Source organism: Lichenostomus cassidix, chromosome 29 (assembly GCF_008360975.1).
Source record: "Lichenostomus cassidix isolate B80296 chromosome 29, HeHo_3.0, whole genome shotgun sequence".
In the NCBI taxonomy this organism is placed as follows: Eukaryota; Metazoa; Chordata; class Aves; order Passeriformes; family Meliphagidae; genus Lichenostomus; species Lichenostomus cassidix.
The window spans coordinates 24,484-51,779 of record NC_139509.1 but is presented as its reverse complement, the minus strand read 5'-3'; the positions used below and the strand labels follow the sequence as shown (position 1 = coordinate 51,779).

The window sequence follows — 27,296 nt, the reverse complement described above, 5'->3', positions numbered from 1 at the left end:
TCCGTGTTTTTAAAAAGAATCGAGATCTTTATTTGCATCGTAGCAACATCCGCGATCGAAGAGCTGCAAAAAAGAGACCCGCGCGGCTCCCCGCCCCGCTCCTCACCTCCCTCACGGATTTATTTGGTAAAACTGCCCAAATCCCCTGCCCGATTCATTTAAACAACATTATTACCCTTTATTTCCCTCAGAAAAAGTTTAAACTCACCCGGAAAGCGGCGAAATCACGGAGTTTAACCCAAAATAGTGCGCGCGGGAGGCGCCCCCATGTCGCGGCACCTGCGAGGGGAGAGGGGAGGGAATCACGGCCGCCCGAGCCTGGCACCAGCTCGGGAGGCGGAGAAGCCCTATTTCAGCAGAAAAGGGTGGGCGATAGTGCGGGACAGCTTCGGCAATTGCCACTATTTCTGATTTTAATCTGTTTTTAACCCAGCAGATGTCCCCGGCGGGGGTGTACCGTGCCCGGAAGCACCGCAACACCGGGACAACGCACGGATCGGAGAGAGCAAGCTCCACATCCAACTCCCGAGCACTAAATTCCGTTCACTATAAAGTCGTCTCATCGAGCACGTATTAAATATTAAACTAATACCAACCATCACTACACTTAGTCTTGGCCAAAAGGCCGACAAGTGATGCCCGTTGCCCCCCGCGCTCCCGACCGGACCCAGATCGCCTCACGCATAAGTCACGGCGACCATTTCTCCACTCTCCAGCTCTTTCGCAACTCTTGCCGCGCCCTTTCCCGTTTGCCTGCCGCCCTTTCCGCCCGCGCTGCTGCGGCGCTGAGCCTTAAATCCCCCAAAAATTCGTGACCGCGCCTCAGTTTCCCGTGGTGCCGTTCGCTGAGCGAGTTTTAAAATTTGCATAGCACCGCCCATTTCTCCCAGGATGCACCTCGGGGCATGAGGTCATGCCGATTTGCATAACCCCGCCCATTTCTCCCAGGATGCACCTCGGGGCATGAGGTCATGCCGATTTGCATAACCCCGCCCATTTCTCCCAGGATGCACCTCGGGGCATGAGGTCATGCCGATTTGCATAACCCCGCCCATTTCTCCCAGGATGCACCTCGGGCATGAGGTCATGCCGATTTGCATAACCCCGCCCATTTCTCCCAGGATGCACCTCGGGCATGAGGTCATGCCGATTTGCATAACCCCGCCCGTTTCTCCCAGGATGCACCTCGGGCATGAGGTCATGCCGATTTGCATAACCCCGCCCATTTCTCCCAGGATGCACCTCGGGCATGAGGTCATGCCGATTTGCATAACCCCGCCCATTTCTCCCAGCATGCACCTCGGGCATGAGGTCATGCCGATTTGCATAACCCCGCCCATTTCTCCCAGCATGCACCTCGGGCATGAGGTCATGCCGATTTGCATAACCCCGCCCGTTTCTCCCAGGATGCACCTGGGGCATGAGGTCATGCCGATTTGCATAACCCCGCCCATTTCTCCCAGCATGCACCTCGGGCATGAGGTCATGCTGATTTGCATAGCCCCGCCCATTTCTCCCAGCATGCACCTCGGGCATGAGGTAATGCCGATTTGCATAACCCCGCCCACTTCTCCCAGCATGCACCTCGGGCATGAGGTCATGCCGATTTGCATAGCCCCGCCCATTTCTCCCAGGATGCACCTCGGGGCATGAGGTAATGCCGATTTGCATAACCACGCCCCCCGCCGCAAACCCCGCCGATAGCCTCCTCATTTGCATTTCCCTCACGAGGCGCGGCTCGGGCCCGGCCCGCTCTGCCGAGCGGGTTCGGGACAGCGGGGGTCGGGGGATCCCTCGCCCCTTTCTGGGGCTTTTCGGGGGCGGCAGAGGGACCCTCGGGGCTGCGGTAAGAGCAGGGGAGGGGGGAAATCCCGGGGAGGACACGGGGAACGCCCGAAAATCCCCCAAAATTGTCGCATCGCCCCCAAAATTCCTGAGGAAACAGGGGAGGTTCCGGGGGGGCTTCAGGGAATTTTCCGGCTTTGGGGACTCCCGGGATCTCCTAGGTCACCCCCAGGACCTCCCAGCCGCTGCCGAAGCAGCTGTGATGAGGCTCTGCATCTTTTTCACTTTACAGATAAACAAAATCCGTGTTTTTAAAAATAATCGAGATCTTTATTTGCATCGTAGCAACATCCGCGATCGAAGAGCTGCAAAAAAAAAAGCCGTGCGGCTCCCCCACCCCGCTGCTCACCTCCTTCACGTGTTTATGTCATAAAACTGCCCCAAATCCCCTCCCCGATTCATTTAAACAACATTAGTATCCTCTATTACCCTTATATAAATCGGAACCCCCCTCAGAAAGCGGCGAGATCCCCGAGTTTAACCCAAATAGCACGCAAAAGCACGGGGGAAGCGCCGCCATTTCGCAGCACCCTGCGAGGGGAAGGGAGGAGAGAATCACAGCCGCCCGAGCTTTGCAGCTTCACAGGGGTCGGGAGAGCTGCTGTTTACCTTTAACTATGGATAATCACGTTCACTTGGATTTAAATGTGTTTTTAACCGACCAGAGGTCCCCGCCGGGGGTGCACCGTTTCCGGAGGCACGGCAATACCGGGACGAGCGCGGAGCGGAGGAAGCAAGCTCCGGATCCAATTCCCGAGCCCAAAAATCCGTTTAATATAAAGTCCTCTCATCGACGACTTGTTCCCGCGTTGTTCCCGAGCTCCTCCCACGCTGCATTCCCCGCTGCCCTGCCCGCGCTTCACAAGCACAGAGCCCTGGAAGCCCGCAGATCTGCACAGCCACCCTTCCGAGCAGCCCCTTCGTGCTGTGACTGTTGAATCTGCACAGCCCCGCCCCTGGCTCTCCCTCCCGTCCGCATTCGGGTTCCGCCCCGGAAAAGAGGGGACGCCGGAGATGCGCTGGGGCCGCGGTGGCACTGAGGTGAGGTTTGTACGGAGCGATTCGCGTGTTGAACACAGAGAGCACGAAGCTCCGTGGGGGAGTTAAGAGGAGCAAAAGCCAAGGGACAAGCTCGGGAGCGGCCGTGCGGCCACGGGGGCGGGCGGGGGCGGAGCCGCAGCCGCCCGGTGCGGGTTGTGTCCCCGGGGGTAGGGGCTGCGTGTCTGTGCATTGTCCCCAAAGGCGCCTCCCTCCCCGCGCCCCGCTGAGCCTGCTCGGGTGTCCCAGCGGGGTCCCTGTCAGGGACTCATCACCTTTGGTTATTCTAAGGTGTGTGATGAATAGTGTATAGAAGTGGCAGCAAGATTTTTCGTAGTTGTAATTTATTTGTGTTTCAGGTGTGGAGTGTGTGTCATTGTTTTATACTTTTTAGCAGTTTCCATGCGAGGATAAATGCAGTGGAAAAAGGCAAATGAAGGCAAGAGGCTGGACTAGGATGGTGCAAGCCCAGGACAAGCACAGGTCAGAAAATAATTAAAACCCCAGGTTATAAAAACAGCAAAGTAAAAGGCCCTGGTAAAAAAAACCACAACTAAACAAAACCCAAACCCCCTTTAAAAAAAAACAAACAAAAAAACCCAAAAAAATCCAAACCCAAGCCCAATCATAAAGTGACCAAACAAAAAAAATACCAAAAAGGCCCAAGCCAACCAACCAACCAACCATCCAACAACAAAAATAGTAGAAAACCAGAAAAACACAAAGACCCCCAAATCAAAGAAAAACCAAAACCAATCAAAAACACTCCAGACCCACAGCAATACCCCCACCCTCACCCCCAAAATAATAAAAAAGCCAGCTTAGAAAAATACCAAAAGCAGCCTACAAAAAACTAGGTTCCAAAACACCAAAAAAAACCCAAAAAACCAAACCAAACCTGATTCCAAAATTCCAGAATTTCCAAATAATAGAAAATCAAATTTGATAAAATCAGCAAACCAGGTTGCAAAATGGCAGTTTGAAAGTACCAGAACAGCAAGTTGCAAAATGGCAAAATAACTGAGTTTTAAAATGCCGGGACACCAAGTTCCAAAATGCCAATGGAATTGTATTTCAAAACAGTGGGGGAGAAGGCTGGTTATTTTCCACAGGAATGAAAGCCCGGCACCCCGGTGTTTTAGGGGCAGACAATAGGCTGTGTAGGGGAGGGAACAAGCAGCAAGACTTTTGTCCACTTGATCCCCCCATTCCAAGGAGCAGCAGGTGCTTCAATCCATACCCCGGTACCAGAAGTCTCATACAAGAGCAAGCTTTGCACATTCTTAACCCCAATACTACACAAAAGTATGTTGTTTTTCTCCCTTTTTTTAAATAATGCATAAGACCCCAATTAGAGATCCCAATAAGAATCACATGAGTCCCAATGAGTCACACATTGATATCATTAGTAATCTTCCCCACCCTACTTAGTCCCATGTGGAATACTACTTATCAATTATCAAGGAATAATTCTGCAAATTAGCAACACGTGATTCAACTAACACAGGCAGGTGTGCTGCTAAAACACAAAGCTGTATTTGTTACCGGCTTTCTGGCCTTTTACTTGATGTAGCTGCATTAAAAAATAAGGAGAGTCATCTCCCTGAAGAGTTTTCTTCTCTGTCAAGCCTTTTACTCACCATAAATGTAAGTCAGAGGAGCCAAACAGCTGCATCTCCTCTGAGGGCTTTTAGAGCAGGTGGTATTTACCTCCTCCCTTTTCTCAGGGCTGCGGGGAAGGAGAGGTGGGCCCAGGCAGGGGTATATTAAGCACAGCCTTTGGCAAAGAGGTTCATTCCCTCTCTGGGGTTTTCAGGGGTCAGAGCTGTGCTCTCATTTCAACGAAGGGGACCTTTGAGCCCATCTCAGTTTTTTTTTTATTGGGTGGTTTTGGCACACAAAGCAAGAGAGGCTTCAAAGACACGGTGAGGAAGATAGCATTGAATATGGGGAGTATTTAAGGTGATGATTTTGGGTTGCACACTCAGGGCCTGTAAGGTGCTTTTGTAATTTTGATATTTAAGAAATGTTGTGATTTGTTTTTTTTTTTTTTTTTAAAGGAGTATTGGAAGTTGCTGAAATTGCAGATTGTGTCAAGTATGATAGTTGAAATTATCTCAGCCGATTGATCATGTCATAAAAGGGACCTGGCTGATGTGAAAGATGACATCCAAAGCTGAGTCTTCCAGTAAGTAAGGTGAGGATTGTTATAGAGAGAAGGAGTGTGAGCAGGATACGGTGTTAAGAATTAGAGGGGGGTGGGATGGGGGGGGTTGAAGGCACTAAAGTTGTGTATTGATTTTGGTTTTCTTTATCATAGGCGACTAAGAAACTAAGTGACCATCACGGGGCCTTATGAGAGGGCCGAGCTGGAGTCCTTTTGTGTCCAGCGTGGATTGACGTTGCCAGTCACGGAAAAGATAAGTTGTGGGCCATGACGTAGAGATAGAACAATAGCAGGGTAGCAGGCTGGAAATTGCTGGGAGAGATGTAAAAAGGAGCATGGGAAAAGAGATTCCTCTAAGGCACCTGTTAGGACAGGCAGAGTCAGCAGCTGTATTTTGATTGCAAGCATAGAGTGCGCAGGGCAGAGCAGTTCCAGTCTCTGTCATGTTGTCTAGCGTCTTTTGTCATGCGCCATGTCTTTGGGCTCTCTCGCATCAATCGTCTCTGCCTTTTACCTTCAAATGGCCTTTTTGAATTTTACCTTCAATGTCGGCCGTCAAGTCTCAGTTCTGAAATATTTGCACTTCTTGTCTTGATGCCGGTATCATTTGTTCTTTTATCTGTCTTCTTGGTTTTGTCTTGCAATGGCTTATTAGAAATTTGGAGTTGGATGTGGTTTGAGGCCTCATTACTGGCTGTATTGCCATCCATCCTTTCCAGCTGTGAGTTGTAATGTCTCGGAGCTTATAACGATCTGGGGAGCATTGTGAACATAGCATCATGTTCCAGCCATCTTGGTCATTGTGGCTGACAGTTCTTATGACAGGTTGCTGCGTTACAGTCTTTTCTTTCGCTCTTTAGAGTGTTCTCGGTGCGCCGTTGCCATACCATTTGTTGTCTTTTGTGGCATCATCTCGATCCTTGACATCCTCCGTTCTCTGTGCACCGTTGCCATAGCAGTTATTGTCTGTTTTGGTGTTGTATCGGTCCTCGACATCCTCTGGTCTCAGTGCGCCGTTGCCATAGCATTTGTCGTCTTTTTTGGCATCGTCTTGATCCTTGACATCCTGTTGGCCAGAGCCATTTTTTATCATCCTTGCGTCACAGTATTTGTAGTATAATGTGTTTTGTTTGTGTCAGTGTTTAGACTGGAACTGCTCTGCCCTGTGGAAGAGACCGGGAGTAGGTGGAGTAGAGAAACTTGGCAAGTAGTCTGTTGTCTTACTTAGCCATGAGAGCCACAGCTTGGATAGAGCAGCTGTGGCCGGTTCACGCAGGGTTTGGGGGAGAGGGTGGGAGCGCTACAGCAGCATCTTGCAGTTTGTTAGTGATTTGTCTTAATGCATGCAGTTGTTTGGTTGTAGGCATTTTGCATTGAGAAATGAGAGCTTTGGAAGGGTTAAGCTTTCCTTGTGGTTCTGTGTGACTTTGACAAATCATTCTTTTCCAGAGGCAGAGGAATAGGATGTAAACCCGACAGGAATGGAGGAGGCCAGAGGAGAACAGTTACAAGGCAGGTTGGCATCTGGTACCCAAGGGATGGCTGGACGTTTGGCTCTACATTTATGGCATTGTGGCCGGTTGTCGGCACAGGTGGGGGTCGATGAGCTTGATGAGTGCTGGATAGCAAGGTGAGTATTGATTCCTGAACAGAACTAGATGCTGCCAGAGTTGTATTAGTGATGAAAGTATAAGCATCTTTTTTTTTTTTTTTAACAGGAGGTTTGCAGCATTCACTGCTCTTGTACAATACAAGAGAGACCCTTGAGGAAAGCGGTCATGGTCAAGCGGTTTCAGATGGAAACTATCACAGCAATGTGATGCCGTGTCAGTACGTGCCTTTCAATGCCATTTTGCCACTTCTAGCCTGGGAAGGGCTTTTTGGGAGAGGTGTAAAAGGGTGGCTGTATGGCAGCATTTTTTCAGTCTTTATTTTAAGGATGTAATGGTGGATATCAGGAATGAAGGTTGATGGAGGGAGGTGAGTAGTGACTGGCAGACAAAGTGAGTTACTATTGCTGGAGTCTTAATCTGTGGTGCAGTTATAAGCATCCATTGTATTTTTGCATTGTAGGCAGTCCATTTGCAAGATATCCCGGCTCAGGATGGCAGAGAGCAGCGGGGTGCAAAGCAAAGGTGTAGATGTGGCGTACTTGAATCAGAGCGGGGATGTTTTATTTTCTCAGCGTGTGAATGTGTTGTTTTGGTTTGTTTCTTTGCAGGTGCTGCTGCCACCCCACGTGTGCCGAGGAATAGAGGTGAGTTTGGTGAATCGGTGTTTATGTGGGGTGACTAATAGGTGAGTGCCATGTGGCAGCGTGCTGAGCTGTAAGCATGCATTGTTGTTCGTGTGTTTTAGGCAGTCCACTTGCATTATACATGTCAGTGTATAGTTATATCAGTGTATAGGTATGCTTTGGTGGCAAGCAGATGGACCTAGATGGATGTGGTTTGGCAAAGGGTGAGGATTTGTGGTGAGGGGGGGGAGGCGAGGAGGAGGAGGAGGGAGGTTGCAGTGAAGTTTCAGCAAAGTGACGTGACTGTCTCTTCTTAAGCCAGGTATGCCCCGGGATGACAGCATCAGCCTCCGAGCGTGGCCAGAGCCTTCGTCCTGAAGAGCCAGGCATTCTTAGGAGGCAGCAAGTAGAGGGACCGTTTGGTTTTGGCTGACGTGCCAGTAAGCTGACACATTGGCTTTCTTTCTTGTGGCTGACCAGAAGAGAACAGCATGATGATGGCAGGAACTTCCAAGACGGTGAGGAGGCGTTCTTTGGCACCCGATGTGGATGGACATCCCTGGAAGGCCAAGAGATAAGTTGAGGGCTATAAGGCACATAGAGGGTGGAAGCCAGGTGCCGGGCTGGGAACTGCAGGGAGGGGTTTTTGCATTAGCTTTGGAGATGGGGATGTGGAAAAAAGGGCCCCTTAGGGCACATAAAGGGAGAGCGTGACTTTTGATTGCAATGCAGATGTGTGCATGGCAGAGCAGTCTCGGTGCATGTCATGTCACTTGTGTAATGTGCATTTGATGTCTTCCACGTGTCTTACGTCGCATACATTCCACCGTACCCCTCTGAGGGGATTCTTGAAATGTCTGTGCCGTCCTCAGCATCTCCGATTGCTGCATTCCTTGGCCTGGTGCCCATATCTTTGAACCTTTGTCTCCCGAGCTCGGGTGTGCACAGGAAAGACATCTCTTTGGAAGCGTCGAGTCAGATGCCTTTTGTGATCTTGTTCTGAGCTGTATGAATAGCTGTACATGGCAACAGTCCATTATAGCAGGCTAGGATTTGTAAGAACGTACGGTCGGAATCTTGTCTCTATCCTCATGATTCCTGGGCATCCGTCTTTGCTGTTCTGGCGTGGTTGTCATAAGGTGGTTGTGTTAGCATCTTGTGGCAGGGTTCTTTGGGCCTGGTTGGCTTGCCATCAGTCTTACCTGGGTCATGTCCTTGTGCATCGTCTTGATCCTTGCAGTCATCTTGCCGAGAGCTTTTTTGTCATTGTCACATCCCCTTGTTGCATGTGGGTCTAATGTTTGTGTACGTGTGTGTTTTGCCTGGAACTGGTCTGCCCTGCTGTGGGGTGTGGTGTGTAGGTGTAACAGGACTAAGGGTGTAGTGTTCATTTGTTGAGTGACTTAGGGAGTGGAGGCCATGATTTTGCAAGCATCCCCTACCTCCTGGTGACCGGCCTTCTGTGTGTGATGTTTAGGAGAGTTGCCAGCTGGGGATTTGTAATTTGTGGTGTAGGGGGTAGTAAGAGTGTAGGTGTTATGTGTAGATTGAAGAAAGATGTATGTGGGTGTTAAGGTAGCATGTAGCACTTTGAGTTGTGTAATGAATGTTTCAGATGCAGGTGGATGAAATGGGTGTCACAGCGGCCCATACTGTGAGAGTCTGAGGGGGTTTGCACAGGGAGGTCAGTCAGTGTTTGTGTTTGCAGGGGAAGGTGACGTGGTGATTCTGTTCCAGGGTTGCTCTTAGCCTTTTCCTTTTTTTTTCTTTTTTTTTTTGTTTTGTTTTGTTTTTTTTCTTTTCTTTAGGAAGTAATGGTGGATGTGAGCAGTGAAGGTTGATGGAGTGAGGTGAGCAGTGCCTGGCAGACAGAATGAGTTTGTATTGGTGGGGTTTGAATTGGTGGTGCAAGTGTAAGAATGCATTGTAAGTTTTGCATTTTAGGCAGTTTACTTGGAAGATCCCTTGGCCCAGGATGCTAGAGAGCAGTGTGGGTTTGTAACCTGAAGGTGTAGATGTGATCTAGTTCAGTGAGGGTGGGGAGGTTGTAGTTTCTCAGTGTATGACTGTGGTTTTTTTGCTTTGTTTCTTTGCAGGTACCACCGCTGTGCTAGGTGTGCTGAGGAACAGAGGCCAGGGTGTGAGTTGTCATCTAGGCAGGGTGAGTAACAGGCAAGCAGTGTGTGGTAAGCATCTTGGCTTTCATTTTGCATGCATTGTCCATGAGACTCTGTATTTGGATGAAGATTTGAGATGAGCTGGGGCAGAGTTGGGGAGGAGCCTGGGGATGGCTGTTGAGGGCAATAGTCCCGTTTTCTGTTTTGTTGTGTTAGGTACTATGAGCAGGTGTGGAGTTGAAGTTTGGAAAGGTGAGGTAAGTGATACCCGTTGTCAGTGAAGAGGGAGAGGGGTGTTGCAGAAGGGGTCTCTTTTGGGATATGTCACGGCAGTCTGAATTTTCCTTTGAACTGTTGCAGGCACCGAAGCGGACCAGAAGGAACACAGTGCCATCCACGGTGTCGAGGATGGATTGTGTCTGCTTGTGTAGTGAAAGGTAAGTGTGAGGAGTGGTGGTTGGGAGAAGTGAAAAAGCTTTGTAATGACAGGAGGCAATTTGAAGTTGGGTTAGAGGAGAGCAGTGTCGTGTGACAGGCCCTTTGGAAGTAAAGGGAGAGGTTTTCTCTTCAGCATCAGGTGAGCCTTTGCTGGGTAGGGCAGCTCTGAGCCACATCCCTGTTCTCATGAGCTTTTTGTCATTGGCCTTCTTTGAGTGTAGATGTTATCCTTTGTGTCAGGAGCGATCGGCACGGTCACCTGGCATTCATTGTCTCCTTCTGCAGGCCTGCTGAGGTTCTTGAGCATGGTCTTAATAAGTTTGGCAGTAAGTTGTGGTCAGGATTGAGTTTTCATTATCATGTGCTATTGCTGTGGAGGCTTCTTTCCTTTACTGTCATCAGCCTTTGGGTCATCTTGCAGTAGGAATCTTGCTGAGGAGTTTCAGCCTGTGCCTGTGTCATGTTCTGTGTGTCTGTGTGGTGGGGTCGGTGTCCAGTGTGTGTCCATGTGGTGGGGTCAATGTCCAGTGTGTGTCCGTGTGGCGGGTGACCGTGTCCGTGTGGTGGGTGTCCGTGTGATGGTGTCCATGTCCAGTGTGTGTCCGTGTGGCGGGTGACCGTGTGATGGCATCCATGTCCGTGTGGTGGGTGTGGGTGTCCGTGAGATGGGTGTGGGTGTGTGTGTGGTGGTGTCTGTGTCCGTGTGGTGTGTGTCCGTGTGATGGTGTCCGTGTCCGTGTGGTGTGTGTCGGTGTGATGGTGTCCGTGTGGCGTGTCCGTGTCCGTGTGGTGGTGTCCGTGTCCGTGTGGTGGGTGTCCGTGTCCGTGTGGTGGGTGTGGGTGTCCGTGTGGTGTGTGTCCGTGTTATGATGTCCGTGTCCGTGTGGTGTCTGTCCTTGTCCGTGTGACGGTGACCCTGTCCATGTCCAGTGTGTGTCCGTGTGATCTTGTCCGTGTCCAGTGGGTGTCTGTGTGGTGGGTGTCCGTGTGATGGTGTCCGTGTCCGTGTGACGGTGTCCGTGTGCGTGTGATGGAGATGTCGTGTGATGGTGGGTGTCTGTGTCCGTGTGAAGGGTGTCCATGTGATGGTGTGGGTGTCCGTGTGGTGGGTGACCGTGTCCGTGTGATGGTGACCGTGTCCGTGTGGTGGGTGACCGTGTCCGTGTGATGGTGTCCGTGTCCGTGTGGTGGGTGTCTGTGTGATGGTGGGTGTCCATGTCCGTGTGGTGGTGTCTGTGCGGTGGGTGTCCATGTGATGGTGTCCGTGTCCAGTGGGTGTCTATGTGGTGGGTGTCTGTGTGATGGTGTCCGTGTCCGTGTGATGGTGTCCGTGTGATGGTGTCTGTGTCCGTGTGGTGGGAGTCCGTGTGATGGTGTGGGTGTCCGTATGGTGGTTGTCCGTGTCCGTGTGGTGGTGTCTGTGTCCAGTGGGTGTCCGTGTCCCTGTGGTGGGTGTCCGTGTCCCTGTGGTGGGTGTCCCTGTGGTGGGTGTCCGTGTCCCTGTGGTGGGTGTCCGTGTGGTGGTGTCCGTGTCCGTGTGGTGGGTGTCGTTGTCCGTGTGGTGGGTGTCGTTGTCCGTGTGGTGGATGTCCGTGTGGTGGGTGTCCGTGTCCATGTGGTGGTGTCCGTGTCCTGTGGGTGTCCGTGTGGTGGGTGTCCGTGTGATGGTGTCCTCGTCCGTGTGATGGTGTTCGTGTCCGTGTGGTGGTTTTCCGTGTGATGGTGTCTGTGTCCGTGTGGTGGGTGTCTGTGTGATGGTGTCTGTGTCCGTGTGGTGGGTGTCTGTGTGATGGTGTCTGTGTCCGTGTGATGGTGTCCGTGTGCGTGTGAGGGAGATGTCCGTGTGATGGTGGGTGTCCATGTCCGTGTGATGGTGTCCGTGTGGTGGGTGTCCGTGTTTTTGTGTCCGTGTGCGTGTGATGGCGATGTCCATGTGATGGAAGGTGTCCGTGTCCATGTGGTGGGTGTCCATGTGGTGGGTGTCTGTGTCCGTGTGGTGAGTGTCTGTGTCCGTGTGGTGGTGTCCGTGTCTGTGTGGTGATTGTCCGTGTCCGTGTGGTGGTGTCCGTGTCTGTGTGGTGATTGTCCGTGTCCGTGTGGTGGTGTCCGTGTCTGTGTGGTGATTGTCCGTGTCCGTGTGGTGGTGTCCGTGTCTGTGTGGTGGTGGGTGTCCGTGTGGTGTGTGTCCATGTGATGGTGTCCGTGTCCGTGTGGTGGTGTCCGTGTGGTGGGTGTCCGTGTCTGTGTGGTTGGTGTCCATGTCCGTGTGGTGGGTGTCCGTGTCTGTGTGGTGGGTGTCCGTTTGATGGTGTCCATGTCCCGTGTGTGTCTGTGTGGTGGGTGTCCGTGTGATGGTGTCCGTGTCCGTGTGATGGTGTCCGTGTGATGGTGTCTGTGTCCGTGTGGTGGGTGTCCGTGTGATGGTGTGGGTGTCTGTATGGTGGTTGTCTGTGTCCGTGTGGTGGTGTCTGTGTCCAGTGAGTGTCCGTGTCCCTGTGGTGGGTGTCCATGTCCATGTGGTTGGTGTCTGTGTGGTGGTGTCCGTGTCCGTGTGATGGTGACCGTGTCCGTGTGGTGGCATCTGTATCCGTGTGGTGGGTGTAGGTGCCTGTGTAGTGGTTTCCATGTCCGTGTGATGGTGTCTGTGTCCGTGTCGTGGTGTCCGTGTCCGTGTGGTGGGTGTCCGTGTCCGTGTGGTGGTGACCATGTCTGTGTGGTGGGTGTCCGTGTGGTGGGGTCCGTGTCCGTGTGGTGTGTGTCCGTGTGATGGTGTCCTTGTGATGGGTGTCTGTGTCCTTGTGATGGGTGTCTGTGTCTGTGTCCAGTGTTTGTCCGTGTGATGTTGTCTGTGTCCAGTGTGTGTCTGTGTAGTGGGTGTCCGTGTGATGGTGTCCATGTCCGTGTGGTGGGTGTGCATGTGATGGTGGGTGTGCGTGTGATGGTGGGTGTCCGTGTCCGTGTGGTGGGTGTCCGTGTCCGTGTGGTGGTGACCATGTCTGTGTGGTGGGTGTCCATGTGGTGGGGTCCGTGTCCGTGTGGTGTGTGTCCGTGTGATGGTGTCCTTGTGATGGGTGTCTGTGTCCTTGTGATGGGTGTCTGTGTCTGTGTCCAGTGTTTGTCCGTGTGATGTTGTCTGTGTCCAGTGTGTGTCTGTGTAGTGGGTGTCCGTGTGATGGTGTCCATGTCCGTGTGGTGGGTGTGCATGTGATGGTGGGTGTGCGTGTGATGGTGGGTGTCCGTGTCCGTGTGGTGGGTGTCCGTGTCCGTGTGATGGTGTCCGTGTCTGTGTGGTGGGTGTCCATGTCCGTTTTATGGTGTCCGTGTCCAGTGGGTTTCCGTGTCTGTGTGATGGTGTCCGTGTCCATTGGGTGTCCAGTGGGTGTCGGTGTCCAGTGGGTGTCCAGTGGGTGTCCGTGTCCATTGGGTGTCCAGTGGGTGTCTGTGTCCAGTGGGTTTGCAGTGGGTGTCCAGTGGGTGTCCGTATTATGTTGTCCGTGTGATGTTGTCTGTGTCCAGTGTTTGTCCGTGTCCAGTGTGTGTCCGTGTGGTGTTGTCTGTGTCCAGTGTGTGTCCGTGTCCAGTGTGTGTCTGTGTGATGTTGTGTGTGTGCTAGGATTTTGTTCTGTCTTGATGCTTTCTCAGCATTGTTCTGGGCTGTGTCAGCAGCAGGGGTCTGTGCTTGCATTTTCTCCCCTATGGGGCTTCTTTTGGCATCTTGTCACTGTGACTTGGTGAGACCGGATAGATATTGCCATCCATCATCTTGTCATTTTTGGTAGTACCTTCTTTTCATGAAGGGTATTGTGAGCTGCTAGAGTGTGCTGAGAGAAATCCTAAATACCTGTCCAATTTTCCTATTGTCATTTGAACTTGGAAAAATCAAATAGTTGCCTCAAGGATTCTGTCAGTGGGAGGTGGTGATGGGATAACCTGTTTTTGAAGGCATTATCCACAGCCTGAAAAGTGTGGATAGGTGTATCAGCTGGGCTGCGGCTGCATTGCAAAAAGCATGTTGTTTGGGCACTGAAATTTCAGGGTTTTTGGTGGGTTTTCCTGAGAAATGCCTTGTAGCCCTCTGAGCTTTGCTTTGCAAAGTACTGAATGATTTTAATGGTTCTGCAGGGACGTCTGCCTGGAATGTCCTGGGTGTCCCAGTTCAGCTGCCTAGGGTGGCATGAAGGTGGTGAAGATGCCAATAATCAAGCCCCTGGATAAATTTTGGCTGCAGGAGCTGCCAGCAAGCAGGCTCTTCAGAGCCAGAGCTTCCCAGGATGGCAAGACTGTCATTGTGGCAGTCCCGAAAGTAGTATCCAATGTGACTAGTTGCAGAGCTCTATAAAACAAGTGTGACATTTCTTACGGTTTTGGGCCCAGTGGGTCTAAGGTGGCTTTTATTAAACTGGAGAGCTGGATTTTTTAGTCTTGCTGAGAGTTCAGCGTCACCTTATTAAGCAAGGAAAAGCTGCGTGGTAAGTGCAGGCTGATGCAATTTATTTTCGCTTATTACTCCCCATGATTCCTTTAATAAATAAACTCCTAATGAAAAGTGTGGATGTGTTAATTATTTCTCTGTTTGATCAGCAATAGAATGCATTAGTAAACATTTGTGGGAGAGGCATGGAGAGCAGCAGAAGGGAGAAAGGTGTGGGAGATAGAGCCTGGTCCCAAGGTGGGTTGCTGGCGGTGGCATAGCAGGGGATGTCAGAGAGATACAGGTAAATGTCTACAGGGTGCAGAGCCCCAGGGTAGTGCCTCTGCTGGGGGAGTGAGAGCGTGTCCAGGACAGGTGGGGTATGGAGCGGTGAGCCCTAACTGGGATGGGGGGTGAACCCGTGGGACACGGGCAGAGTCCTGGCTACTGTGTGAATTGTTACCACACAAGGTTAGTGGAGCCAAAGGTCACCCCAGGAGAGGTGCAGCCCCCAGTCCCTATTGCTGAGTCCCACCACAGGCTTACAAAACCAGGATTTGGGCTCCAGAGCTGACAGGTGTTGTGTTGTCCAGGGCAGCACCTGGCACCACAGGGCTGTAGGGGGCTGTGGAGTGGGTGGGGGGCCGTGGCCCGTTAGCTGAAAGGAAGGATGAGTGAGAGGTATTGAGGGCAGTGGGTGATGCAGCCCCCTGCATCCCAGAGTGCCATTGAAAGCTCCCCCTTTCAGAGTGTGCCTAAGGACATCTGCCGTGTAATCTTCTGCCTGCAGGAGGAATTTTTGCCAGAGCAGCTGTGTCTAACCCCAAGGTGAACCTATATCCCATACGGGCCTAGGTAGGATCTGGGCTGGTGACAGCCGTGGTGTAGTTGCCTGTGATCCCCCAGAACCCAGATTTGAGGTCAGAATTTGCTATTTTTGTAATGTAAGAAGGGGTAGCACCAAAGCCAGAAGTTTTTAAAAGTTCAAAGTGTGTCTGTTCAGCATTGAAATGGATACATACTTGATCAGGAGAGTTTTTTAATGTATTTTGTCAGATTTTACAGACATGGGGAATTTCGTTGAAGGCATAGAATTTCATTTATTTAGTGTATTGTTTGTATGAATACCTGGAGGTTTTCTACAGCTACAGAGCGGCATCTCGCGTCTGGATTTTGTTCCACGGTGAACCAGAGGGAGAAGCAGCACTTCCCAAAGTCTTCTGGAGCAGTGGTAATTGCAGTCCTTTAAACATGCATTAAAAAGGCAACATGTGAAATGGGAAGAGCAATTAGGAAAAGAGGAAAAAGAAATGTTGAGCTAGGGAGGTGTTGCAATTTTTCTGTTGTTCCTTTAAGACAATGATCTTGTAGGCAGTAAGAAAAGTATTAGGATTTGAATAATGGAGGGTATGAAATGGACCTAAAGTGTAGGTAAGGAAAGGAAAATGTTATTGTAAAATCTTCCTTGGGGCACCATGCAGATGAGGCAGAGAGAGTAATGTGTGTCCTGCATAAGCTCGTCCATGCAAGGCCAAAGCAGAGAGAAGATTTTAAAGTGCAAACACAAGTGTTGTGTATATAAATGAACCAATGAAAGAGCTTAACTTATAAGGCAGGATGATATATAGGACAGAATGTAAAAAAAGAATAAACAGATCTATTAGCTGTTCTGTACAAACTCTAATCAGATATTAGATATTAATGTAAAGAGAGGTTTGATATGAGTAGATGTGTATGGTTAGAGTGTAGAAGTCTGACGTGATATTGAAGTGTCAAAATGTACAAGTTGAACATTGTAAATATGTGGCTTGTGTCTTAGCAGAGGTTCCATAAGTGTCAAAGGATTTGTAAGTATTTTCTCTATAATAAGTGCAAATAGATATAATGTAAATAGATGAGTGTAAGTATATAAAAGTTTAGGGGGTGGGAACAAGAAAACAGTTTTGAGAAAAGGTTTTGTTGTATTGCTTCATAAATCCTGGAAGATTTCCGTTTCTTGGAAGGTCCAAACAGTAGAATGTTTTCAATAGAGTGCACAGACCGATGCAGCCAGAATCCAAAAGTGTGCAGATTGTCACGGGCATAAAGAAAATCCACAAGCCATAATTTTCATGTTGAGGAAAAGCACTGGAGTGTCCTCACATGTAGAATTTTGAAAAAGCAACCTCCTTGTCTGGAAATTTCACATTCTAGATACGGAAAAAAGCACCAGGCTGCCAAACACAGCAGGGTGTGGTGACAGTCGGTCAGTTTGGAGGTATGGCCGTGGGTGATCTGGTGCTGGGGCAGTTAGACAGCAGGGTGTGGTGACAGTGGGTCAGTTTGGAGGTACGGTCGTGGGTGACCCGGCGCCAGGTCAGTTAGCCGGAGCGCTTTGATTATCGTGGGTGCATCTGCTGCCACCGGTTACCTGGGGAGTTCCACTGCTGCTGGGGAGTTCCACCGCTGCTGTCATTGCCACCACGGGCCTTGGCCTCGTCCTGGCTCAGAGGTCGTTCTTCCTGGCTTTTCTTTGCTGCCTCCCCAAAGTGCTGCTGCCTCCCTCTCCACCCTGCCCTGCTGTGGCCAGCTGCAGTGTGCAGAGGGTGTTGTGGCTGTGCTCTGCCGGGTTCCCTGTGTGGAAGCAGAGAAGCTGCAGTGGTGGCAGCATCAGTCCTTGCAGGAGATCCTGCATTCATTGGGGTCAAGTGCCTATCTTGACAGTGGTGAAGATTCTTGAGAGCTCTTATGCTGTCAGGTACTCCCCAGAGCGTGTCCTCGAGGTAGAGAGGAGATGTGGCCACGGTCGTTGCTGTGGGGGAAGAAGAGATTTGATGTGGTTATTGTCCTCGCTTCCTTTAATATCATTGGTGCAGTATTTCTATAGATGTGATGTCCTGAAGCAGGAGTTACAGGTGTTGTTGTGGGTAGTGAATAATTGAAATGAATGTAAAGAATGGATTGTTATGATTGCTATCAGTACAGCTTGGTGTTCTTAGTCCCACAGCAGGTTTGTAAAAGGTTCAAACAGTCCTTTTTTTTCCCAGAAAACCTGACTGAGTGGAGTGAGGTAACACAGAGGCGATATAGTGTATCTTGAGGCTTGTTATGAAGTGTTGTCAGATGGTTTTTATGATGTGAGGAGGCATTTGCCACGGTGTGCAGGTCAGAAGGGTGGAAAAGTTTATTACGTGTGTAAAAGAGGCACCGTTTGCAGCCAGGTTCCAAATGTGGTATTGTAGATGAAAAGTGTGCATGCTGCAGGAATCCTGTCAGATGAAAGGTGTAAAGAAGCAGAGCTCTGTGTGCACTTGGATTCCTCCAAACTGCCTATCTTACACGAGAGTGGTGATGTGCCATTCCCGTGGAAAAGAGCCATTGTTGGCACCCAGGTTCCCATGGGGAAATGTGAGATTTTGTATTGTAAAGTTGTGCAAATGTCAGGATTTGTGCCAGACAGAAGCTGCTAGGAGGTAGGCCTGAGGCTGGCCTTGGACTCCTGGGTGTGTTGTGCCCAGTGTGTGCAAGGATTTCCTAGCTGTTGAAAAGAGGCAGTGGTTTGAGCCAGGTTTGATCAGCAGAAAGAGGGAGGGAGATCACACTTATGAGCAATGATGAAAACCTTTTCAGGTAAGAGATGTCAGAGTCCTATTTCAAAGAATAAATATCTTGTGTAGCTTACGTGGCAAATAAGAAAAATAGATGAAGGACGTCTTGCCACTGAATTCTAAAGAAGTCAACAGTGAAGGTGCTGACATATAAACCTGAGTTTTCTCCCTAGGTTTTGAGAAGGATCCCTGTCAGACGGCAGCATCTCAGGCTAACCTAATACCAGAACTGTGGTGACCAGAAAGGTGTTAATTGCATAAAGGGAAGCAAAGTATTGCTCATATGTTTTGGTCACAGTGACATGAGTTCATCCACACCAAACAGTTCTATCAGAAGCGTGGCCTGGGCCGCTCACACGTTCAGATGGAACAATTGTACAACCACCACCTGCAAATGTTCCCTTTGGGATAATATTTTTTAAACTTTTTTTACTTTTTTTTTTTACTTGCTTCTCTCTGATCTGGCCGAGTGGTACAGTGAGTGGAACAGAGGCTGAGAATCGGCCACCATGTGAGCTGTGTGGCATTTCCTACAGTGGTTGAAGTAAACCTTCTGAACCATCTTTCAGTGTGTCATACAGGGAACAGGGGAGGATGGTTATTGCAGTTACTGTTTCCTCAGCAACATGAGATATGTTATTCCTTTAACATGGCATTGAAAGAGTTAGCAAAACTATTTTTTTTTTCGCTTAGGCCATTTGAAAGCCAAATTTCTGTACATGGATAATTGATGAGGTGCAGTTCTGTAAGGCTCATGTAACGGAGCCTTACGAATCAGAATTAATCCTGAAGTGTATTTCTGCAGGCTATGCATGTGGTATGCAGTTCACACACAGGTAATAAGCATGTGCAGGTATAAGGCTAAGCACCTTATGTACTGTCCAGTATTAGATAAAATATTTGGAGACATGTGTACCAGTTTTGAGATCAGCATAGCCACATTTGTAATGTAGGAAGTGGTAGCAACATCATCCAAACCCTGAAGTTTTCAAGAGTTTAAAGCGATGCTGTTCTGTATTGAAATTGATACAGACTTGATGTGCCAATATTTCTATGTATGAACCCAGATTTGCAAAGCATGGGAACTGTTCTCCAAGGGAAAGTATTTCATGAATTTTTTCTACTCTTTCTAGCCATACCTGGAGGTTTGTGCACCGATGGACCGGCACCTTCTGACTGGATTCCGTGCTCTGATGAGCAAGGTAGGGAAGCAGCAGTTCACAAGTCCTTCTGCAGCAGTGAGAATTGCAGGCCCTTAAAGGTGCGTGGAAAAGAGCAGCTATGAGATGGGAAGAGCAAATAGATAAAGAGTGAAAAACAACATCTTGAGCTAGGGAAGTTCTACAATTTTTCTGTTGTCCATTTATGATTGTGCTCTTCCACGTACTAGAAAAAGTTTCAGGATGTAAAGAATTTAGGGAATGAAATGGAAATGAAATAGAGGGTATCAAAGCAAAAAGGCCCTGCTAAATATTCTTTGGGAAACTATGGCCATGAATGAGAGAGAGAAAGAACAAGGAGTTTCCTGAATGAATTTACAGAAAACAAATCCCAGTGCCTCTTTCTAGGTAAGTGTGGACATTGGCTATGTTGTAAAAGAGGAACTGTAATTTTCAGAAGTATGCAGAGGTATGAATAAAAAGCTCTAACCAAGTGCAAAATGTCAGAGGATACAGGCTTCCAAGCTTCCCTCAGGTGCAGTTTTCTGTGCTTGGTACCAGCAAGCCAGGGAAGAGGGAAAGAACTTTGAGTTTTTTTCCTTAGGGAAGGACATGTGTCCAGGTGCCTGCAGTGCATTGTTGCTTCAGAAGTGTCGTTTTTGAGCCTCACTATCAGTAAGAAGTAATTGTTCACGTGTTGTCGCTGGAGTAGCTGAAGCATGTTCCATAATTACCAAATGCAGGTAAGCCAGCTCTTGCAGGAATATTGAAAAGATTATCTGCCTTGCAGCAAAGCTGTTGTCTACCTTTCTGCGTGGACATTTATAGCCAATGCCCAGTACACAGTGCCTTCCGAATATAGTTATGAAAATGAAGGAGATGACCTAGATAGATAGTAAAAAGGAAGGGTTGCATTGAAGAAAGGATAATTGAAGAAAGCACCCACCTTTCATGTGGATCATCACAGAGCTGTAGCCACAATGTCAGGCCTGTAAGAATTTCTTGCCAAGAGTCAGAATGGAGTTCAGAAGTGCTGTAGAAGCAGGTGGTTTGACTTGCTAAAGGAGAGAAAGAAATGATATGAATTTACCCAATGTGGAAGGCTTTGTACATTTTTTTTCTTTTTGCAGGTATTAATGTAGTGTCCTGCAACAAGAAAAAAAGGGTAGGGAGGGGTCAGGCAATAAATGTGTTTTGGGTTAATGATAAGATTTTTTTTTTTTTTTTGAGAGTGAAGGGTTTTGATACTTTTTTTTTATTTTTAATAGAATTTTTTAGATGGAAGTGAAGAAAAAATTATTTATTTAATAAAATTACGCAGAGTGTTTTATAAGGCACAGGGGAAGGGAAAAAAATAAGGTGAAAGGTAGTTATTTAATTTGATTAAAAAGTGGTTTTTTTAGACGTAGTTTTTTTTTTTGGTTCCCCACCCGGGGCCGGGTGGAGTTTTTTTGGAGAGTTTTGTTGTTTTTTGGTTTTTTTGGGTTTTTGGGTGGTAAAGTAGATTGAAGAGAAGGGGTTTAAATGAGGAAAAAGAAGAAGAATGGAAAAAATGGGAAGAGAGTTTATTTTGATTTTTGTTTAGTATGTAGTTTTTGCTGGGTGATGAATTTTTTTTTGGAGTAAGGTTTGGAGAAAATGTTTTTAAAATAACTTGTGGGGTTTTTTGTGGCTGGGTGTAGTTAAAGAGATAGGATTATATATTTTTTTTTTTTTTTTTTGGGTATATAAGTTAATGATAGGGGATAAAGGATTATTATATTATTAATTTAAGATATTTTATTTTTTTATTTTATAGTGTTGGTTTAAGGTTTATTTTAATATTTTTTAATTTTAAATATATATATATATACACACATATATATAAAATTATGTATAAATAATGTTATGAATGGTGAATGGTGGTATGTTGTTATTTTAATTTTATATGTGGTTTTTATTTAAAATTAAATTTTTTTGAGGGATATATTGTGGTTTTTTATTTTTTTGTATTATTTATTACGTATATTTTGGTTTTTGGGTAAAGATAATTTTATGGATGGGTTTGTTTTTATGTGAGGTAGAATTAATTTAGATAGTTTTTTTTAACAAGTTTTTGGTATGTATTGTTGGGATTTTATTTTTATTTATTGTATGTAAAAGTTTAGATTGGGTAGGATTTGTTTGGTTGATGGAGCCTCGGGTATTGATTAATTAGGTGGTTTTTGTTAAATGTTTTTAATTTTTGTAAGTTTTTTTATTTAATGTTTTTAGGGTGGTTTTTAATAGTTTACTATATTGTTTTATTTTGTTAGTAGTTGGTGTATGATAGGGAATGTGGTATATTTATTTAATGTTATGGTTTTTAGTTTAGTTGTTTATGAGGTTATTTTTAAAATGAGTTTTGTTATTTGATTTAATTTTTTTTAGGGGTATTATGTTTTTATAGGATTTGGTTTTTAAGGCCTAGGATGGTGTTATGAGTAGTGGTATGAGGTATAGGGTAGGTTTTTAGTTATTTAGTGGTGGTTTTTATTATTGTGAGTATATAGTGTTTGTTATGGTGGGTTTGAGGTAGTGTGATGTAATTAATTAGTTAGGTTTTTTTATATTTATATTTTGATTATTTTTTATTATATTATAGGGGTTTTATTTGTTTGGTTTGTTTGATGGTAGTATATGTTTTATAGTTATGGATAATTTGAGAGATGTAGTTTATGGTTAGATTTATTTTTTGGTTTTGTGTTTATTTATAGGTGGTATTTTTGTTTTGATGGTTTGAGGTATTATGGGTTTATTGAGTTAGGAATAAATTTTTTTAATGTTGTTAATTTAAGTTTATTTGGGATATTTTTATTTTTGTAGTTTGATTTATTTGTTTATTGTTTTGGTGTTTTTTATTAGTTTGATTTTTGGGGATATGGGTGTTTATATGGTGGATTTTTATAGGTAGTTTTTTTGTTTGGTTAGCGATGTTTTTTTATTTTTTAGTTGTTTAAATTGTTTTTTTTTATGTTGTTAATTAGGTTTTTTTTATTTTTTAGTTAATTTTATAGAGTATTGGTTATTATTTATGAATTAGTATAAAGGTAGAGTTTTGGTTATTTTTTTTTAGTAATGTTTAGGGTTAATTGAATGGTTTTGAGTTTAGTGAATTGGCTTGATTTACTTTTTTTTTTTTAGTTTTTGTAATTTCTTGTGTGGGGTTTTATACAGTTGTTTTTTATTTTTGTTTTGTTTTTATAAGATGATAGGAATTATTAGTGAAAAGAGGGTAGTGTGTTTTATTTGTTGGTAATTGGTTGTATGGTGGGTTTTTTTTTTGCATGGGTTATTTGTTTTAGTTTTTTTTTTTAGTTAGATTAAAATTTTTATTTTTAGGTTAATTTGTAATTATTTTTAAAATTTTAGGGTGATTTAGATTTTTTTATACGGGTGCGCTGTGTGATAAGGGTAATTTATTTGCTTTATGTGCTATTGGTGGTATGATGAGTAGAGGGAATTTTTGTTTTAAATATTTATTTTAGTATTGGTAGTTGAGGTGTTAGGAGTTGTGTTTTTGTGTTAATTATTTTTGAGGTAGTTTGGATTTTTTTATATGTTAGGATTTTTTTTTTTGTTGGGGTGTAGTTGGTTTTAGATTTTTTGTAATTTTGGTTTTAAAATTTTAGTGGTTGGTTTTGGGTTTTATTAGGTATTTTTTGTTAAAGGTTTTAGGATAGGTTATGGTTTTTAGTTGTAGAGTAAAGTACATTTTTTACTTTTGGTTTTGTTTTGATTGGGTTAAGGGTTATTGTATGAGTAATTTTTTGTTTGATTTGAGTGAAGGTTTGTTGTTTAGGGTTTTAGTGGAAATTATTTTTTTATGGGTAATTAGGTAGAGAGGATTTATAATTTGGCTGTACTCAGGGATGTGTATTTTTTAAAAGTTTATAGTTTTTAGGAAAGTTTGTGGGGTTTTTTTGTTGGTTGGGGGGATATTGTGATGATTTTATTGATAATTTTAGTAGGAATTTGATGTTGTTTATTTTGTTATTTTATTTTTAGGAATTGGATTTTTTTGGTAGGTTTTTTGATTTTGTTTTTTTTATAGTGAAATTGGTTTTTAGGAGAATTTGGATTTTTTTTTTTTTTTGTGTTTTTTTATATAATGATGTTATTAATGTATTGTAAATGTTTTGGAGTTTTATTTTTTTTTTTAATGTAGTTTGGATTAGTTTATGATAAATGGTGGGATTGTGTTTTTATTTTTGGGGTAATTTGTTTTAGGTGTATTGTATGTTTTTTTTAGGTGAAAGTAAATTGAGGTTTGTATTTTGTTGTTAGAGGAATGGAGAAAAATGTATTTGTAATGTTAATAGTAGTATATTATTTTGTTGCTTTGGATTTTAGTTTATATTGGAGTTTTAGTATGTTTGGTATAGTAGTATTTAGAGGTGGAGTTATTTTATTTAAGGTATGATAGTTTATAGTTAATTTTTTTTTTTTTTTAGATTTTTGTATAGGTTAGATGGGGTTGTTAAAGGAAGAATGGGTTTTGTTGATTATTTTTTGGTTTTTTAGTTTATGGATTAGTTTGTGAATGGGAATTACGGTATTACGAGTTGTTTGGTATTGTTGGCGGTGTGTAATTGAGGTTGTAATTGGTATTTGTTTTTTTTTTTTTTTAGGAGTTTTATTGTAGATGGGTTTTTTGATAGTTTAGGTAAGGTGTTTAATTGTTTTATGTTTTTTGTTTTTACAGTAGTTATTTTAAATGTTTATTTGAGTTTTTTTGGGTTTTTGAAATATTTATTTTGGCGGAAGTTTATATTTAAAATATATGGAGTTTTTGGGTTAGTTATAATGGAATGGTTTTTTTATTTTTTTTTAGTTAGGTTTATTTTAGTTTTTATGAGGGTTAAGTTTTGTGATTTTTTTGTAATGTTGGAAATAGAAATAGGTTTTGTTTTTATATGTTGTGATGGTATTATTGTGTATTGTGTATTAGTGTTAATTAAAGTTTTGTATTTTTGTGGTTTTGATGTGTTAGGTTATTGAATTTATACTGTTTAAAAAATTTGGGTTTTTTTGGTTTTTATTTGGTTAGAGGTAGGGTTTTTTTAATTATGGTGGGTATTTGTGTTAGAGGTTTTTTTAAGGGAATTAGATATATTGAGTTATTTTTTTTTTGGTGGAGTTTTTTTTTTGAGTTTTTTTTTTTTTTTAATTTACGTATTTGTTGTGTTAGGATAGCAGTGGGTTGTTTATTTTATTTGTTTATGTTTTTTTTATTGTTATATAGGAAATATTATAATTTATGTTGAGGGATATATTTAGTTTTTATAGCTGAGGAGTGTTTGCGTGGGGTAGTAGAATTTTTGGTTTGTATTGTTGAGATTTGGAGAAGGTTGTTTTAAATTTTTTTATTGAGTTTTTTATGATTTATTTTATTTTATTTTTTAGTTTTTGTAGATTTGTTTTTATAGTTGAGATTTTTGTATTTATTGGGTTATGTATGATATTTGTATATGTTTGGAGTTTTTTTGTTATATTATGTATAGTTTTATGTTTGTTATTTTGTTTTATAATGGTTAAAGTAGAAGTATATTTTGATGGTTTAAGTTTTAGGAGTTTTTGTTATATTATAGGTGTATATTTTATTTTATTTGGGTTTATAATTGGATTTGGGTTTGTTATGTTTTTTGAGAAGATAATTTTTATTATTGTTATTTTTTTTAAGCTTTGAATTTTTTGTTTTATAGTTTTTTATTGAGTTTGTTGTGAATAGAGATTGTTGGGATGTAGGTATTTTTTTTGTAGTTTTGATAGTTCATTTTTAGAGGTTGTTGTAGTTAGGTTTATTTTGTATAGTTTGGTTGATATTTGGGTTACGTGATATAGTTTTTAAATGTTTTGTTTTAGTAGGATTTAGAAGTGTAATATTGTTTGTAGTATTTTAAAGATGGATTAATTAATTAATTATAGATTTATTATTTTGTTGGATATAATTTTTTTTAGGTTGTGAAGGTTTTTTATATTTATGGATTTAATAATGATTTTTGATTTAGTTGTTGGTTTTGAGGGTCCCTCCCTATTGTTATTTGGGTGATTAGTTTTAAATTGGGTTTTTTTGTTTTTTGTAATAGGAGTAATTGTTATTGGTTTAGGTTTTTTATTTTTTGTTTTATAATATTTGATAGTGTATGATAAGTATATGTTAGGGTTTAATATATTGTATTGTAGTTGTTTTTGTATTTTTTTTTTAGATATTTTTTACTTTAGTTGGTTTTGGGATTTGTTTAGGGGGAAATTTTTAGTTTATTGGATTAGAGAATTTTTTTAAAGTTTTATTTATGTTTTTTTATATTTTATATTATTTAATTTTTTTTATATTTGGATTAGGTGTTTGGTTTTGTTTAGTTTTTTTTTTTTTAGTTTTTATTTTGGTAAAATTGAATATTATATACATGGAAATTTTTAGGTAAAGTATTTGTATAATTAAGTTAATGGTTTTTTTAACATTTAGGAAAAATTGAATATTTTTAAAAGTTGATATACTAGATTTAAAGGGAAAGAGATGGGTGAGGAGTTAGGAAGTTTCACTCTCTACTTTTTTAACAGGTTGGGTAATATTATTAATAAAACTCTAAAACAGGTTACTAAAACTAGAGGAGGAAATTAACAGAGCATGTACATCTTTAACTGTTTTTCATATTTTGTTACAGATTGTTAGTATTACACACATTACTACAACAAGTTGGAGTTGTGTCTCTGATTGGTGGAAATTATACATTAGGGACAGGATTGTTTTTACTTGTTGGTAGGGAAATAAATTTATGTGCTAAACAGTATTATATTAAATAATTTTTTATCAAACAGCATAGTAATTATTGATGGTTGTAATTTAATATCAAGCGTTTAAAACTAGAATGTAATTATTAGGGTTTTTTTTTTCTTTTTTTAATTTTATAAAAGGTGTAGAACAAGTAATTAAGGCCCCGTAAGTTGGGCGCCAAATATGTCGCGGGTTAATGATAAGATTTTCTTTTTTTTGAGAGTGAAGGGTTTTGACACTTTTTTTTTACTTTTAACAGAATTTTTTAGATGGAAGTGAAGAAAAAATTATTTATTTAATAAAATTACGCAGAGTGCCTTATAAGGCACAGGGGAAGGGGAAAAAACAAGGTGAAAGGCAGTTATTTAACTTGATTAAAAAGTCTTTTTTCAGACGCAGTTTTTCTCTTTTTCGCCCTCCACCCGGGGCCGGGTGGAGCTTTCTGGAGAGCTCTGCTGTTTTTTGGCTTTTTTGGGTCTCCGGGTGGTAAAGCAGATCGAAGAGAAGGGGTCCAAACGAGGAAAAAGAAGAAGAATGGAAAAAACGGGAATAGAGCTCACCCTGACCTTTGTCCAGCACGCAGTTTCTGCCGGGCGACGAATCCTCCCCCGGAGCAAGGCTTGGAGAAAATGTTTTCAAAACAACTCGCGTTTTTTTCTGCGGCTGGGTGCAGTTAAAGAGATAGGACTACACATTTTTACACTTTTTTTTTTTTTTGGCATATAAGCCAACGATAGGGGATAAAGGATTATCATGCTGGACGGCACCCCATTTTCGGAGCGGTCCGTGGGGAGTGGTGTCCCGCGGGGCCCCGAGCCGGCGGCGCCGCTCTCCCTCCCCGGGCTGGGGGCCGCCGGGTCAGCCCCCCACCGCCCCCGCCCCTACCTGTGTCGCCGCCGCCGCCGCCATACACTGCGTGCCGAGGGCCCCTTTTAAGGAACCGGAAGAGGCGGGGGGGGGCCATATAGTCGACCGCGCCGGTGCCCGCCCCGGCACACGCGGATCCCGCCAGCCCCCCGCGCCGTCCACAGCACCGCACGCTTCAGCACAAGCCCGCAAAGCCCGGAAAATGCTGCGGTGGCACCCTCGGACTCCGCATTTTGTTCAGGCGGCACAGTAGACGCATATTGCCTCAGAGAAGACCCCGCGGCCGCCCTTTTTGAACTCGGCAACACTGCGCATGTGCGAACGATGCCGACGCCATTTTGTTAGTCCAATGCACTGCGCATGTGCGAACGATGCCGACGCCATTTTGTCACTCTACTGCACCGCGCATGTGCAAATGATGCCGACGCCATTTTGGTAGTTCACTACACTGCGCATGTGCGAACGATGCCGACGCCATTTTGGTAGTTTACTGCACTGCGCATGTGCGAACGATGCCGACGCCATTTTGATAGTTTACTGCACTGCGCATGTGCGAATGATGCCGACGCCATTTTGGTAGTTCACTGCACTGCGCATGTCATGACAGTGCCCAGCATACATTTTTAGTGATTCA

The 27,296-nt window shown here is 44.2% G+C and overlaps 1 protein-coding gene, 1 long non-coding RNA gene and 1 other non-coding gene across 35 annotated transcripts; 1 reads left to right on the top strand and 2 right to left on the bottom strand.

Moving 5' to 3' along the window:
* Nucleotides 1-446: 446 nt before the first annotated feature.
* Nucleotides 447-637, bottom strand: LOC146425734 (U2 spliceosomal RNA). Its single transcript, XR_014846434.1, has one exon. It is a non-coding gene; the product is annotated as a U2 spliceosomal RNA (small nuclear RNA).
* Nucleotides 638-1,829: 1,192 nt separating this feature from the next.
* Nucleotides 1,830-19,099, top strand: LOC146425733 (uncharacterized). Of its 33 annotated transcripts, none has more exons than XR_014846426.1 (12): nucleotides 4,261-4,845; nucleotides 4,944-5,080; nucleotides 6,500-6,680; nucleotides 6,769-6,880; nucleotides 6,989-7,030; nucleotides 7,124-7,185; nucleotides 7,272-7,307; nucleotides 7,409-7,523; nucleotides 7,605-9,136; nucleotides 9,383-9,447; nucleotides 9,620-9,655; nucleotides 13,964-14,387. XR_014846426.1 is itself a non-coding variant. In XM_085041408.1 (9 exons), the coding sequence occupies exons 5-9, from the start codon at nucleotides 7,011-7,013 to the stop codon at nucleotides 19,096-19,098; spliced, it is 309 nt and encodes a 102-aa protein (XP_084897534.1). In that variant the 5' UTR covers nucleotides 4,261-4,845; nucleotides 4,944-5,080; nucleotides 6,500-6,680; nucleotides 6,769-6,880; nucleotides 6,989-7,010. The 33 variants fall into 33 exon arrangements, 1 of the variants encoding a protein (XP_084897534.1); XR_014846422.1 differs by having other exon boundaries at nucleotides 7,605-9,280; XR_014846429.1 differs by lacking the exon at nucleotides 13,964-14,387 and adding an exon at nucleotides 9,764-10,395 and having other exon boundaries at nucleotides 7,605-7,864; nucleotides 9,620-9,660.
* On the bottom strand, nucleotides 15,944-26,703 carry LOC146425732 (uncharacterized). Its single transcript, XR_014846433.1, has 3 exons — nucleotides 26,681-26,703; nucleotides 19,946-20,057; nucleotides 15,944-17,043 (listed from the first exon to the last, which is right to left on the bottom strand). It is a non-coding gene; the product is annotated as an uncharacterized LOC146425732 (long non-coding RNA).
* Nucleotides 26,704-27,296: the final 593 nt, after the last annotated feature.